Raw genomic sequence first — 15,865 nt, 5'->3', positions numbered from 1 at the left:
AGTCACTTTACCTGTCCGAGTCTCAGTTTCCTCACCTGTAAAAAGGGATGATCACACTTGCCCTGCCAATCCCACTATTTGTGAAACCACAGAGGACACCGGGTGTGAAGAAGCTTTGTAAAATTTAAGAATACATGTCTACTTCCATTTATCCGTCAATTTACTTGAGTAAAATAAAAACAACACACACACCCCCTTGGAGTCAGGTGATAGTAAGGAACCTTTGCTGTTTTCCCTCTGAGACATAAAAAGGGCCACCCTTAGGGAACAATCACTCCTGTTACAGTACTGAGACTCAGAGGCAGAAAGCCTCTGGGTATTGTTGAAGAATTGAAAGGAAACAGCTTTCTTATTGTCCAGCCTTCTCTAGGCCTCCATGAATAAACACTCTTTCAATGTGCCTGATGTATATCATCTTATACTGATGGTCACCACCCCCCATCCCACCAACCCCACACAGACAACACTTCAGACCTGCCATAGGTCTATAGATGGCTTGTGAGTTTCTCATCTTTAAGACTGTCAACATCAAGACAAGCAGCAATCTAGGCTGGCTATGAGCCCTTAGGCAGAGCTGAGCAAGCAGATGATGAGAAAAAGTGTCCTCCCAAGAGAGACTGAGACAAAGGAAGAGGCTATACTCAGCTCTGGGGCTCTCACCTATAATTGTACTGTTCCCAGATCCGCCATCCCTCTCAAGCAACTCATCTATCAGGTCCTCCAGCTCATTCTCAACCTGGAGAGAAATAGAACATATATATGGATGCACACAAGTCTATTATCGTGCCAGCATGGAAACCCTAAAAAGGCCAGCAAGGGATTATGTATTTCTAGGACAATGTGTGACAGAAGATGCTACATAAAAACCACATGCTTGGTGCTAATAGTACAGAAACTACCACGTGCTGCCAATCCACAGCAGACTGTCCTTCAAATGGGTTCATCCGAATTATCTGGTACCAGGTTTAGTCTTTATGTTGTCCAGGAGTATATGCAAGTCTCCTTAGAGCCAGCAGTTTAGGCCTGTAGGCTTGATTTCTTACCCATGGCTACCAGCTTCAGAAATTACAATGCTTTCTTTTGGGTCTTAGAAGACTGTTGTTTCAAGCCTTAGTGAGAGCTGGTGCTATAGGCATACGGTGATGTGAAGGAGCTTCCATTAATGACCAGAGCTAAGTAAATCAAAGACAATGGACCCAAAGGTCTCACAGGCCAATTTTCAACTTCAACATAACCGTTTCATAGTAAATGGCACCCTGGGCCTGCCCCCCTTCATTTACTGCAATTCGAACACATTTACTGAGCACCTACTAAGCATATCATCCATGCTTCTCTGCAAAACAGACATCATTGAAGCAAGGATCCAAAGTATTCACCCACCCACACCACTTGGGGTTCAGTTCAGCGCAGCAATAGGGGTATGCTGGGTGATCTGCCTCCCTACCTGCATCTCTTGTGAACTGAGCACCTCAGGCTGCCCAGCAATCACCACTGAGTCGGTTTCAGCCTCCCCATCCATGATATCCCCATCTGCCACCTCTGTCTGAGTGATAGCATGATCCTCCTGCACTTCTGCTTCCCCAGGCTCGCCTGAAACAATCAACCAACCAGCAAAATAATCAAAGGGTGCCTATATACTAGGCACCACGAGGCAAGTGTAAAGACAATAAGGCCCCTTCCCTGGGTAAGTTTACAAGTTCTCAGAGAAAAAATGAATGGGTGACAAAGGAAAAGATGAGGCTATGTGTGAGGATAGCCAAATAAGGCTGCAATTTTAAGGAACTCTTTGTGGGGCAGATTCCCACACCACTATGACACATCTCTGGAAGGCCAGCAGGTTCCCAGGGAAACAATACCAAGCTATAACAGCTGTGATCCCATGCCCATCAAATAATTACTCCCACCCCTTCAGTTCTCTAGTCCATGGTTCTGCTTCCCTACCTGGGTCCTGCTGGTTGCTACTGGAGTCCTGAGAGGCTCCTTGGGCATCCTGCTCAGACTTGCTCTTGCTAGAAGCACTCTTACTGCCAAAAAGGCTACTAGGCTGGTTCACAATCCGGGAAAGTGTTTCCAAAGGCTTCAGAGCAGCATTGACTGTGTTGGCCACACTGGGACTGAGATGAAGGAAGACACAGAGATGGGCTGAGCACGGAAGTATCAGGGATACTGTAAGTGCTACTAATGCCCCTACAATAAAAGCTACTACTAACGAAGAAAGGGGCACAAGATTGCAGACCTAACTGTCTACTTATTACTATTTAGAAGAAAAAATACTTGACTTAGAAGTTCTTCAAGGAACCACCCCAGAAGCAAGGGTTAAAGCAATGCCATATTTCATACGGTTGCAGTAAGCATGTGAGGAACAAATTCTGACCGTAAGTCAGAATATATCCTGAACACCACATGCAAGCAGCAAGCCACTTCTCAAGATACACCTAAGTGGTGTAAAAAACAAAACAAAACAAAAAAAAACACTAGCATTTAGTCCCTATATCTTAAGAGCTCAGAGTAACATAACAGTTTTGAGGATTTCCAAATATACTCTGTAAGGCTTCTTAAGGTTCAGTATAAGCACTACAGGGGCTGCAATGCAGTTGGAGGTGTGGTGTGATTCTAGGTATAATAAGATATGTGAGGCCAAGTAAGTGCCAACTAAAACTAGAGCAACTTGGCTTTTCTCTGTTACATGTCACTGTGCCCCTGGGCATCCAGACACTGGTCTCTGATACCATTACACATGAAAAGAAATCAGGGCTTCTCAGAGAAATGACTGACTGAAAGAATCATGGAAGGTACAAGGTGAGCCTGGGACATATTAAGTCGGAAGGTTTTCAAAAATTAATGGGGGTTGGTGGGGAAGTAAAATGGTACAGCCTATCTGGAGGGCAGTGTGGTGGTTCCACAGGAAGGTAAATATTGGGTTACCGTATGGTCCTACAACCCTGTTATTGGGTAAATACTTGGAAGAACTGAGAGCAGGGATACAAATTGAACACTGGTGTTTATGGTGGCATTATTCACAATTTCCAATGGATGGAGGCAGCCTAAGCGTACACTGACTGATGAACTGAATGGCTAACTATGGTATATACATACAGTGGACTACTGAGTGGCTGGAAGAAGAAATGAAGTTGTGAGGCATGCAACTAGGTGAATGAAACTTGAAGACAGTATGTTGAGTGAAAGAAACCAGAAAGGAAAAGACAGATACTGTAACTAACACCTCATTAATATGGACCAATAATAATGTGCAAACTGTGAGAACTGAATTTGAGGGCATAGTTTATCAGGGGAAGGCTTATGGTAAAGGTTCCTAGATTGTAAGCTCCCACAACAGTTACATCTAATCCTGAGTTGTAATGGTTATTTCTAAATTCTGAGATGCTGAGTTCTTTGTGTATAACCTGATCGGTCCCTGGAACTTTGGGTATGTGTGACACCTGAGACTTAGAGCCAGAGTTCGACAGCTATGAATGTCAGCATTACCCCATATAGCAAATGTTAAAGAAGCTGAAAAAGAGATCAGATGTCAATTAGAGATATGAATGAAGCTGATCTGGTTAGGACCAAGGAAAACCAGACAAAAGGGTAAAGGACAATACTGATGGTGTTTTAAAACTTTAACTTCTATGTGAGACAAAAGGAAGAGAAGTTTATTTGGTGCAAAATCTGTATATTCTGTAGTACGCTATATAATTTAATTTACAAGGTCCGTTTATTCAAACACCATAATTACATGGAACTTTAAATAGGGAGTGAGATCTGACTGGTTTGTACAGGTTAGTGTGAAACCCTGATACACTGCAGAATAATATGGGCAGAGATTAAAAATACAGTTGCAAAGCCCCCTTGAGGAACTGGGGGAAAACGTGGAAATATTAAAACATATCCACCTGGGGAATTCCTGATATTCTCATAAGCATTAGGGACTACCAATTTAGAAGAGTGAGTCCTCAATCTTGAGGCTTTCCCTTAGGCAAAGGAGAGGCTAAGCCTACTTATAATTGTGCCTAAGAGCCACCCCCAGAGAAACTCTTTTGTTGCTCAGATGTGGGCTCTCTGAGCCAACTTGGCAGGTAGATTCACTGCCCTCCCCCCTGTGTGGGATATGACTCCCAAGGGAGCAAATCTCCCTGGCAAAGTGGGACATGACTCCCAGGGATGAGCCTGGACCTGGCATTGTGGGATTAAGAAAACCTTCTTGACCAAAAGGGGGAAGAGAAATGAAACAAAATAAAGTTTCAATGGCTGACAGACTTCAAATGGAGTTGAGAGATCATTCTGGAGGTTATTCTTACATGTTATATAGATATACCTTTTTATTTTTCAGTGTATTGGAATAGCTAGAAGGAAATACCTGAATCTGTTTAACTGCAACCCAGGAGCCTTGAATCTTGAAGAGTTTCTAAGTATACAGCTATACGGTGTGACTGTGTGATTGTGAAAACCTTGTGGCTTACACTCCCTTTATCCAGTGTATGGACAGATGAATAGAAAAATGGTAACAAAAATTAAATGAATAATGGGGGTGATGCTTTGGGTATTCTCATTTACTTTTATTTTTACTCTTAGTTTTTTATTTGAGTCATGAAAATGTTCAAAAATTGATTGTGGTGATGAATGCACAACTACATGATGGCACGTTGAATTACTGTATGGTATGTGAATATATCTCAATAAAACTGAGTTAAAAAATTAATGAGGTCATTACCAAAGGCCAAATTTGAGCATCAAAAATAATGATGATGGCAATGGATAATAACACTTGGAATATAAAAATAATCTGAGTCCAAAAGGGTTACCAAAATGGGGAGAGGGAATTCGTCGTTACAGAAGAATGTCAGCTAATAAATAAGAACAACAGAAACTTAAAGTCTCATTTTGCAACTACCAAGAGTGATCCAAGCAAGGATTTCCAAAGAATGCTAAAATTACTGAGTCAAAATCTTTGGTGTACAGGATATTCACACACAACGTTTACACGATGTCAAAGTATCACCTCACAGACTACTTATTAATTACAAAGGAGAAATCTACACAATAACACCTTAATGATGTGCTCAAACTTAGTATTAACAATAGGACAAATTGGTATAATATGTCAAGTGATGTGATGCACCAAGAAGGACACACATTACTTATATAGCATGCTTGCCAAACTTGAACCTAACTACGAGGAAGCAATCAGACAAAGACTGTGGGATATTTTATAAGACATCTGGGCCTGGATTCTTCCAGTCAAATGTCAAACAAAATGAAAGACATGACAGCAAATTCAATGTGTGACCTTCATTGGATCCTGGATCAGAACACCTTCCCCCAAGCTATAAAATCACAGTTGGAAATTACTACATTGAAGGTAAATTTCTTGGATATGATAATGGTATGTTAGCCATGTTAGAGAATGTTTATTATATGAGGAATACACTGAAGTATTTAGAAAGTGTCATATTGTTTGCAACATATTTCAAATGATTTAGCCCCTAAAAGGGGGTAGGGGACAGAGGAAGGAGATAAAGTGAATGGGGCAAAATGTTAAACATTGGTTATCTAGGTGAGACATATGATATTCATTACTCTACTGTGAGTTTGAAATTTTTTTTTAAAAAATTGATGGGGTGTTATCAGAAGGACAAAGAATTCAGCTACTGGCCAAAGAAAAATAATTCAATCACGGCTTTTCAAAATTCACGAGTCCATAATAGCACTTGGAAAACAGAAAGCTATAAAAATCTCACATACTACCACTTGAAGTGATGATTAAATCTGTTTTTGACTTTACTCTGAAAACTAGTAACTAAAGTAGGAAAATTTCAGTTCTTAGCTTTTTTTTCCCCAGTAAGAACTACATTTCAGAGTAACCAAATACTTTCCCTCTTAAACTGATACCGAAAAATGCCAGCTAATCTTGATTCTTGAAGACAAGTGTGTAACTATATAACTTATATGGTGTGATATGTGATTGTGATTGTGAAAACCTTGTGGCTCAGACTCTCTTTATCCAGTGTCTGGACAGATAAGTAGAAAAATGGGGACAAAAAAGTAAATGAATAGGAGGGATGGGATGTTTCGGGTGTTCTTTTTTACTTTGTTTTTTATTCCTATTTTTCTTTTTCTTTTTTTTTTTGGAGTAATGAAAATGTTCAAAAATTTATTGTGGTGATGACTGCACAACTGTATGATGATACTGTGAACAACTGACTATATACTTCGGGTGACTATATCTCAATTTCATGGAAAAAATGCCAGCTAATTATGTAGAAGGAACAACAGAAATTAGAAATTAACTGTAAAGCAATGATTATCAATTATTGGCAGTAAGACCATTAATTAGGTACAGGGAGGATGGGAAAATAGACGTTTCCATAGTACCAAAGTAACAATACAGATTAGTTTCTAGTGAGATGGGGGGAAAACATAACAAATTATCGCTCTAATCCAGTGGACAATTTTAACATCATTAAAGGAGTTCAAAGAGCTGTGCCTACCCATGATACAATATGAGATGTATATCACCTAAGACATATTCTAGGTTAAAATGTTTCAATGGCGCTAGTTTTAATTGCTACCAGTTTACAGAAAAACAGGGAGTAAAGGAACAAATTAAGCACATTGCAAGGAAGCAAGTGGATCAAATCTAGAAGGTGAAACGTTCTATAAGACAGTAGGCTTGGTAACGTCCACAAGTTAGTGTCATGAACACACAGCAACAAAATAAAGATAAAAAAATGATCTGTGTTAGATTAAGAGAGAGTCAGATGACATAACCAGATGCAATAAGATTCTTAATTGGATTCTGGTTTGTACAAAAATTTTTTAATACAGATTTGGGCATTAGGATAAAAATTTATTTACATGGGAAGGCAGAGACCAATAATTGAAAAAAAAGCAGGTTACACAACAGTATATACAATATAATATTTTAGTAAGAGATATATTATGTATGCAAAGAAATATATTGAAAGATATATGATAAAGGTAATGATAGTACCTGGGTGGTAGGAATATGGGGTTTACTTTCTTATAGTGCTCATCTGTATTTTTGATAATACACATATACTCTTCTTATAATAAAAGGTTATTTTTAATTGAAGGAGGGAAGCTTGAAGGAAAAAAAAAAGAAAAACACTGATATACTGCAAATTTTGAGTTTGCAGCAAATGAGAAAACTAAGGAAAGTGCCTTATTAAAAGCAATAATACTAAGAACTCAGGCCTCCCATCTACACCCGATGCTTTCCTACCATACCAGCTGTCTCCTCACCACTCATTTGTTGAGCATACATAAAATGCTACGCAAATGGAGAAATAAGTAGCATGATTACAGGGGTGGGAGAAAGCCTGGGGCTGGAGATAGGGAATGATTTTACCTCGACAGGTCCAGGCTGTGAGGCACTCTGGCCAAGTCGTTAACCAGCCCCTTCTTCAGGAAGAGCCGAATGATGTTGTTCATGCCATTGTGTTGGGTCTTGGCTGTGGCACTGCTGTAGAAGCTGGAGGTGGAAGGGCAGGACTCCATGATAGTACTGATGATACACATCACTGCTTGAAGCCTGGGAGAGAAGTATGACACCACTATCATGTGAATAAAGCCCATTCTCAGGCTATGTCTTCACTGACTGGCCTCAGACAACCTTCCTATGCATTTCCTTCTGGAAGTAACATCTGAACAGGTAAGAACTCACTCCTTGGGTGGTAGCATTCTTCAAATTCTTTAAACAATAGTTTTTTTTTTAGTAAGACCGAATAATCTGTTCAATGTCTTGCTTGAACAGACCACAGAAATACAGTGAAAATGTCCCTTTGTTTCCTCTCTAAGTTGTTTATCTACCTTCTCCAAATGTAATCAATGTTCTGGGTACTTGGAAGCACGAGAGCTATAGAGGACCAGAGAACGTGCAATGCCAGTAAGACTACAACTCTTTTTCAAGTGCAAGGAACCCAATGATGAAGAATGGAGTAAGGAGATGCTATTAGTTATCAGCACTAGGTCAGTCATGGATTTTACCTGGCATGTTTTTCGGTACTCTCACTCATAGCCAGTGCCCGTCCCAGGGCTGCCTTTATTTCATTCACTAGTGCCACCTGGGCATCTATGCCACTTCCTGCAGCAGCCAGGCTTGTGAGGAACAGGCGGGCCAGGGCAGGTGTGTCCTTGTCTTCTGCATTCTGGGTATGTGGGAGGAGGTGGTCCAGAACAAAAGCTAGCACGCTGCAGTCCTGTAAAATCATTAATCGTGACATTCATTCACAAGCACAATTATACAATATCATTTGCACAGCAACAAAGGTGCACACGTAACTGATCCATGAAGTCACCCAGTGAGTGATTTTCAGGTCCACTTTATAGATGAGGAAACCAAGGCTCAAAGGTTCAAGCTAAATAAGTAGCAAATCCAGAAATATTGCTTTCAAATTTCCCACTACACAGTTTATACATTTCGATGTCACTTGGTATTTCAAGTGTGATATTTCACAATTCAATTAAACTACAATATCTACTGACATTTACGATGTGCCCAGGAACCTCTGCTGCAAAACTGGTCAGAGTTCAATGAGAGACAATATAGCCACAGATTTGCATATGGAAAATATTTAAAGTAATTCAACATTAATTACTCGAAATAGCAAAAAAGGCTCAACAACAAAAGAAGGAAATTTACTCAGACTCTTCTTTTCCTTTAACAATGACTTCTGCCCTGATAATTCCTTATTTTAGCCTTAGAAAGAAACTTAGTAATGTCATTCAAGCAGATTTTGGATCAAAATACATTGAAGATTTTGGAACTATGTAGAGGTGATGGTTCCGTAACACTGTGAATGTAGTAAACGCTATGAACTGTATACTTTAAAATAGTAACTTTTATTTTATGTCAACTTTATCTCACTAAGAATAATGCATTGAAGAATTCCAGAATTCTAGAATCTGAGAAATTAGATAAGGTGACCTTGTTAAGAAAGGACTATTAGAAATGCAAATTAACTCCCCAGTACTGAATAAAGTACAAAGTTAAAATTGCTTTCTGAATAAAAGTGTAAATAATGTTATAAGACAGTATCACTAAACATTGGGAAAAATGCTTTGCAATTTGGGAAAGCAGGGTGACCAAGTAGAAAGAATCTGAATTTGGAATCAGAGACCTGAGTTCTAATTTAGCTGCTATTCTGCAGTGTGACCTTGGGCAAATTATTTACTCCTCTGAGCTTTTTCTCTTCTCTGTAAAGACAGCAATACCAACAGCCTTTGTAGGGCTGAGGTGAGGATTATCAAGAGTATCTGAAAAGCACCTATCAGTACCCTGTAACAGTAGTCATTTGACACATATTAAGCAGATATGTAATAAATTGGTAATTAAATGTCTTATACAGGTAATACTGTTATATATGTAACTGGCTTAAATGAGTAAAAGCTTTGAATTAAAAGATTAATACATATTCAATACATACGCCTCACAAAAGACATATCTAGCACATATAAAGAACTCAACAGAAGACATAACATGAAGACATGGTCAGCAGGGAAATGCAAATTTTAATGATAATACAGTATTACTACAAATCCTCTAGAGATTAGCTAAAATGAAAAACAGGAAGAACATCTGTTTTGGCAAAGCAGGTAAATCAACCACAACTGTTTTATGCTGCCACTGATAATATAAATTGACACAACCATGTTAACTGTTTGGCACCATCTACTAAAGTTGAACTTATACATACACTAGAGCCCAGCAACTCTACTAGACATATCCCAAACAAAAATGCTTATATATGTTCACCAAATGATGTATATGAATGCTTGTAGCAGTATTATTTATAATAACTCCAAAAGGAAAGTTACCCAATTGCCTATTAACAGAATGGACAAAAAAATTATGGTGCATGCACACAATGGAATTCCATACAGCCATGAGAATAAATAAACTACAATTACACAGAAAAATCAGACTCTCTGTCTACAACACTAGTTTTCCTTTTCTACTCTCAACCCTCTGCAACTTACTAACCATAAAATTACTCTATTTTTGACCCACAAAATGAGGCAACCTTTATTATAAAACCTCCTTGGACATCCTTTTTACATGAATACAGTTTCTCAAAGTGCCCTCTCATGTGAAAAATAACCTGAAGAGAATTCTGCATCAGTACATATATAAAATGACTTAATTCTTACCCTATCAATTCTACTAATAGACATGAATAGGATTTTCCCATATTTTTTATATTACTGACACTGCTACCTCATCTATCTCTGCACAAGTGCAGATATATCTGGAAGATAAACACCTATATTCCTGTATATAAAGTTTATTCAACCACCCCCTAAAACACCTTTAGATGCCCAAAACACACACACACACACACACACACACACACACACACAAAACACAGAGGAAGAAACATCCTTAAGTTCTTGATCTCCCGCTTCATTCCTCAAATCCAATTATTGTCTGTCCATTCTACCTTTAAAACATTTCTTCAGCATACCCATTTTGTCCCAACTGTACCAAGACCATGTATTACCCTAGAATACTATATCAGATTCCTAACTGGTCTGTCTAACTCCAGGCTTGCCTTTAGCAATTTCAACACTGCAAACCAAGTAATTTTCTAGAGAACAAAGCTCATCAATTAAACTTGTGCATAAGCCAACAGCTCCACATTATGGGGAAAAGGTCTATCTCTTTAACAAGTCTTCAGGCTCCTGTTTCCTTACCATTGGGTTAGTGTTTAGCATGCATGGGTTCCTAGCAAAGTGGCAAACACACAGTAGGTACCCAAATGATGAAAGTACAAAATAGTAGGCAGAAATTGGAAATAATACCTCTTTGATCAGCTCTGACTGGCCCACAGTGTAGCTGTAGTTGGCAATCAGGGTAGCAATACCAACATAGGACCTCACCAACTCTGCCAGGAGACGAAGGATAGTGGAGGTAGGCATTAAAGATTTGCTGCCCTTGCCCTTCTGCTGGCCTTCCTCGGAGGCCCGGTCCCCTTCTTTATCTTTCTTCCCAACTCGAGCATCCTCTGGAGTTGAAGCTGTTGAGAAAGAACCAGAACACAATACTGGAGACATTGAGCCTTAAGTGAAGAGAACACTACTTCGCCACTTTAGGCCACTCATACAAACATCCTCCCCATACTGCAATGGAAGGACAGATAGGTAAGATGATCCAGGTTAGACACAGTCTGTGGGAGACTTTGCCTAACTGTTCACATATCTCTCACCATTCCCCCTCCTCTTGCACATCATTTTATGCTCCACAATCACTGTACTAATTAGTAGCTCCACAAACACAGCTTGAGTCCTCTTTTATCTCTTCTCTCCCATGTCTGCCTGGCAGACTCTTCTCTTACCTAGTTCAGCAGAAGTGCTGACCTCCTCTATAAATGCTTTCCTGTCTCACCCAGACATACTGAGATACTATTATGTGCCCCCTATACCTTATCCAAACATGCCCCCCATTCTGGCATTTAACTTGTATTATAACTGTTGCAAGTCTCCTTTCCTCACTAGATAAAGTTCTTTATGTGCAGGAATTGAACCTGCTTCATTCTAGTGTCTAATATAGTCTGTCACATAGTGGGCACTGATGTTTCCCTTGAATGACATTGCCATCACCCATTCTACTACATATGGACAGAAAGCCCACTAAAATATGAGTTAATCAATATCTTACTGCTAGCCTTTCACTGATCTCCAGGGATTAGCCTGATACTAAGCACAATTGTCAAAGACTTCCTATCCATGGAGAACCAGCTATCACAGGACATGTCTCTAATTCATGGTGAGAAGCCAATGAGCTCTGGTGACACTGCCGTAAGGCAGGAACCCCATCATGCAAAGCTTAGAGCAACATTAGCATGTCTGACACCAAAGCTCTATAAGCCACCAAAAGAGAGGCATGGAGTAGTTTAAAAGAGTAGCACTAAAGGATATACCATAGCAAGCATTACTGAGTTAGTTAAGTCACAGCATCATTAACTTCAGTATATAAGATCCTTGATTTACAGAACATTGCACTCACCCTGAGGAAGTTCACTTAGATAAGGAAACGTGACAATTATGCCTACATTCCTCTATCCCCTGCCCAGGACACCCAGTTTCTTCAAGTTGCCTTCCAAAGAAATAACAACATGAGAGGGAGAAAAGCAAACCATTACCTTCTCCTTGGGAGGTACCAGATGCAGAAGTCTCAGCGGAGGTACCATCTGCAGCAAAGACCTGACTCTAAGGAAGAAGAACATTCCTGAGCCATTATTAATTTCAAAGACAGTTGCTACCAAAGGCAAGACTCCTTCCAAGGAGTCCTGGGCATGCCAGATTCTCCTTGGCAGACCCTTTAATTGCATTCCTTCCGCCACCTCCTCCCCAATACTATAACATGTGGGCAACCATCATTAGCAACACAGTAACTGGGAGATTGGGGGGAAGGGATAGGGAAGAATGGGCAAAGAAAAATTAATTAAGAAAACATGTCCAACCACCGGAGAGAGAAACAAACAAACATACCAAGGACAACCCAATTTTATATTAATTTTTAGGCAACACATAATTTACAGATACGTCACATTCAGTACTTTTGCAATTCCCCTGGCATATCCCTGAATTCTGAGAACACAAAGGCATCAGAAAGGGAGAAGGCTGCTGGAACTGACTTACATTAATGGAAAAACCTGATTGTGTATCAAAGTCACTGCCCTGACGAGTAAGTGACCGGTACTGCTGGTACACATCATCGCCCATGTCTTGCAGGAGCTGACCAACCTCCTTGGTCATACCCCCAGGTTTAGGATCACATTTGTCAGCTGGAAAAACAACAAGAGAAAACAAAACTCATAATTGTACAATGTTTTCGCCCTTCTGGAAGCCTGGTCAATTTCATTTCAGGCGGTTAGGAGTATTTACACAGTGACATTGGCTAAGTTTTCACTTAAGAATGAGGAGCTTCAGGACTTGATTCATTCATTGTACACATAATGGAATATTATTCAGAAGTGAGTGAAATTAACAACACTGAATTACGTGTGTGCTTGATGCTGAAAGTGGAAGTTTAGAGTTGTGTATGGCACTAGAAGGAAAGTTGGAGGATAAACATGGGACTGTATATAACAGTGAAACCTTTGATGGACGATGACTGTGATTACTAGCACAAATATAAAAATGTTCTTTCATGAACTAGAACAAATGTATGTCAAAATTACAAGGGGGGGAGTCGGGCAAAATGGCGGCATAGAGAGGAGTGGAAGCTAAGTAGTCCCCCTGGAACAACTACAAAAAACCAGAAACAACTAGTAAATAATCCAGAATAACTGCGGGGGGACAAACGAGACCATCCATTCATCATACACCAACCTGAATTGGGAGGAATGCCCGAGAACACAGCATAAAATCTGTAAGTAAAACCTGCGGAACCAGGTCGGGAGACCCCCTCCCCCATAGCCTGAGCTGCAAAGCCTCCTGGTGCCAGAGAAAAGCTCTCTCCCAGCAAGCGAATACAGCTCAGCTGAGCTCCAAATGGGGTTTTAAGTAGCGAGTGTGAACGGCTCACTACAGGTATGCAGCCCCCAAAAACAGACAGAGACTTTGGGTGATGACAGACCTTGGAGAGCCTTGGACTGGGTCTGAAGGGGGCTATCTGATTCTTTTTCGGCTCAGTGGAGAAAGCCCCAGTCATTTTCAGTTTCCAGGCCTGTGAAGTGGAGAAGGGTGGAGACAGCACAAGCAGAGATAGAGACCATTGAAATGCTAATGACCTCCACCTGGGGGGTCTGTCTTCTCTAGAAGGAAAGGGGTGGGGCCCTTTCCATTCAGAACCAGTCCCCAGAGCCTGGGGGAACACAGCCATACCTCCTCACACCAGTCAAGAATTACAGGCTAGCAGGCGTCACCTGCTGGGCAGAAAAGCACAGCGACCCGAGATATCAAAGGGTGGAGCAATTTTCTAATACACACCCACAGGGAAACCAGATGCTGAATATTTCTTCCCTCTGGGACCTGAGCCTGTTCTGGTCTGAGAAAACCTGATTTGGATAACCAAGGAAACCATGCCTAGACAACAGAAAATTACAACCTACACGAAGAAAAACAAAGTTATGGCCCAGTCAAAGGAACAAACGTACACTTCAACTGAGATACAGGAATTTAAACAACTAATGCTAAATCAATTCAAACAGTTTAGAGAAGATATTGCAAAAGAGATAGAAGCTGAAAAGGAAGAACTGGACATGTGTATGGCAGAAATCAAAAGTTCAAAAAACCTACTAGTAGAATCTATGGAAATGAAAGGCACAACACAAGAGATGAAAGACACAATGGAAACATACAACATCAGATCTCAAGAGGCAGAAGAAAACACTCAGGAACTGGAGAACAAAACACCCGAAAGCCTACACGCAAAGAGCAGATGGAGAAAAGAATGAAAAAATATGAGCAACGTCTCCGGGAACTCAAGGATGAAACAAAGTACAATAATGTACGTATCATTGGTGTCCCAGAAGGAGAAGAGAAGGGAAAGGGGGCAAAAGCAATAATACAGGAAATAATTAATGAAAATTTCCCATCTCTTATGAAAGACATAAAATTACAGATCCAAGAAGCGCAGCGTACTCCAAACAGAAGAGATATGAATAGGCCTATGCCAAGACACTAATAATCAGATTATCAAATGTCAAAGACAAAGAGAGAATCCTGAAAGCAGCAAGAGAAAAGCAATCCATTACGTACAAAGGAAGCTTAATAAGACTATGTGCGGATCTCTCAGCAGAAACCGTGGAGGCAAGAAGGAAGTGGTGTGATATATTTAAGACACTGAAAGAGAAAAACCAGCAACCAAGAATCCTGTATCCAGCAAAGCTGTCCTTCAAATACAAGGGGGAGCTCAAAATATTTTCTGACAAACAGACAATAAGAGACTTTGTGAACAAGACACCTGCCCTACAGGAAATACTAAAGGGAGCACCACAGGGTGACAGAAGACAGGAGTGTGTGGTTTGGAACACAATTTTGGGAGATGGTAGCACAACAATGTAAGTACACTGAACAAAGGTAACTATGAATACGGTTGGGAGAGAAAGATGGGGAGCATGTGAGACACCACAAGAAAGGAGGAAAGATAACAACTGGGACTGTGTAACTTGGTGAAATCTAGAGTATTCAACAATTGTGATAAAATGTACAAATATGTTCTTTTACGAGGGAGAACAAGCAAATGTCAACCTTGCAAGGTGTTAAAAATGGGGAGGCATTGGGGGAGGGATGCAATCAGCATAAACTAGAGACTGTAACTAATAGAATCATTGTATTATGCTTCCTTTAATGTAACAAAGGTGATATACCAAGGTGAATGCAGATAAGAGGGGGGGATAGGGGAGGCATGTTAGACACTTGACATTGGTGGTATTGTCTGATTCTTTATTCTACTTAGATTTAAGCTTATTTTCCCTTTTGCTGCTTCCTAGCTGTCATTTTTTTTGTTTCCTCTTTCTTTTGCCTCTCTATCTTCTTTGACTCTCCTTCCTGCCTTGTGGAAGAAATGTAGATGCTCTTGCTTAGTATGAGCAGAATGTTCAATTAGGATGAACTTAAATGTTTGGAAATGAACAGGGGTGTTGGTAGCAAGATGCGAGAATAACTAACAGTGCCGAATGGTGTGTGAATGAGGTGGAAAGGGGAAGCTCAGAGTCATATATTTCACCAGAAGGAAAGCTGGAGGTCAAAAGATGGAAATGTATAAAACTGAATCCTATGGTGGGCAATGTCCATGATCAACTGTACAAATACTAGAAAACACTTCATGAACCAGAACAAATGTATGACAATACAATTAGAAGTTAATAACAGAGGGGCATATAGGGAAGAACTATAT

The 15,865-nt window shown here is 40.1% G+C and overlaps 1 protein-coding gene across 1 annotated transcript in view; it reads right to left on the bottom strand.

Moving 5' to 3' along the window:
• LOC119525178 (E3 ubiquitin-protein ligase HUWE1-like) overlaps positions 1-15,865 on the bottom strand; it is a 195,496-nt gene that overhangs the window by 26,255 nt on the left and 153,376 nt on the right. Inside the window, 8 exon segments of the mRNA XM_037823780.1 lie at positions 661-736; positions 1,445-1,590; positions 1,942-2,114; positions 7,370-7,552; positions 8,008-8,219; positions 10,822-11,036; positions 12,162-12,228; positions 12,661-12,806. Of these exon segments, the coding sequence (XP_037679708.1) occupies positions 661-736; positions 1,445-1,590; positions 1,942-2,114; positions 7,370-7,552; positions 8,008-8,219; positions 10,822-11,036; positions 12,162-12,228; positions 12,661-12,806 (1,218 nt within the window).

This window comes from Choloepus didactylus (assembly GCF_015220235.1).
Source record: "Choloepus didactylus isolate mChoDid1 chromosome 24 unlocalized genomic scaffold, mChoDid1.pri SUPER_24_unloc2, whole genome shotgun sequence".
Lineage (NCBI taxonomy): Eukaryota > Metazoa > Chordata > Mammalia > Pilosa > Megalonychidae > Choloepus > Choloepus didactylus.
Note: the sequence above shows the minus strand (reverse complement) of the source record. Positions and strands in the feature narration are given on the sequence as shown.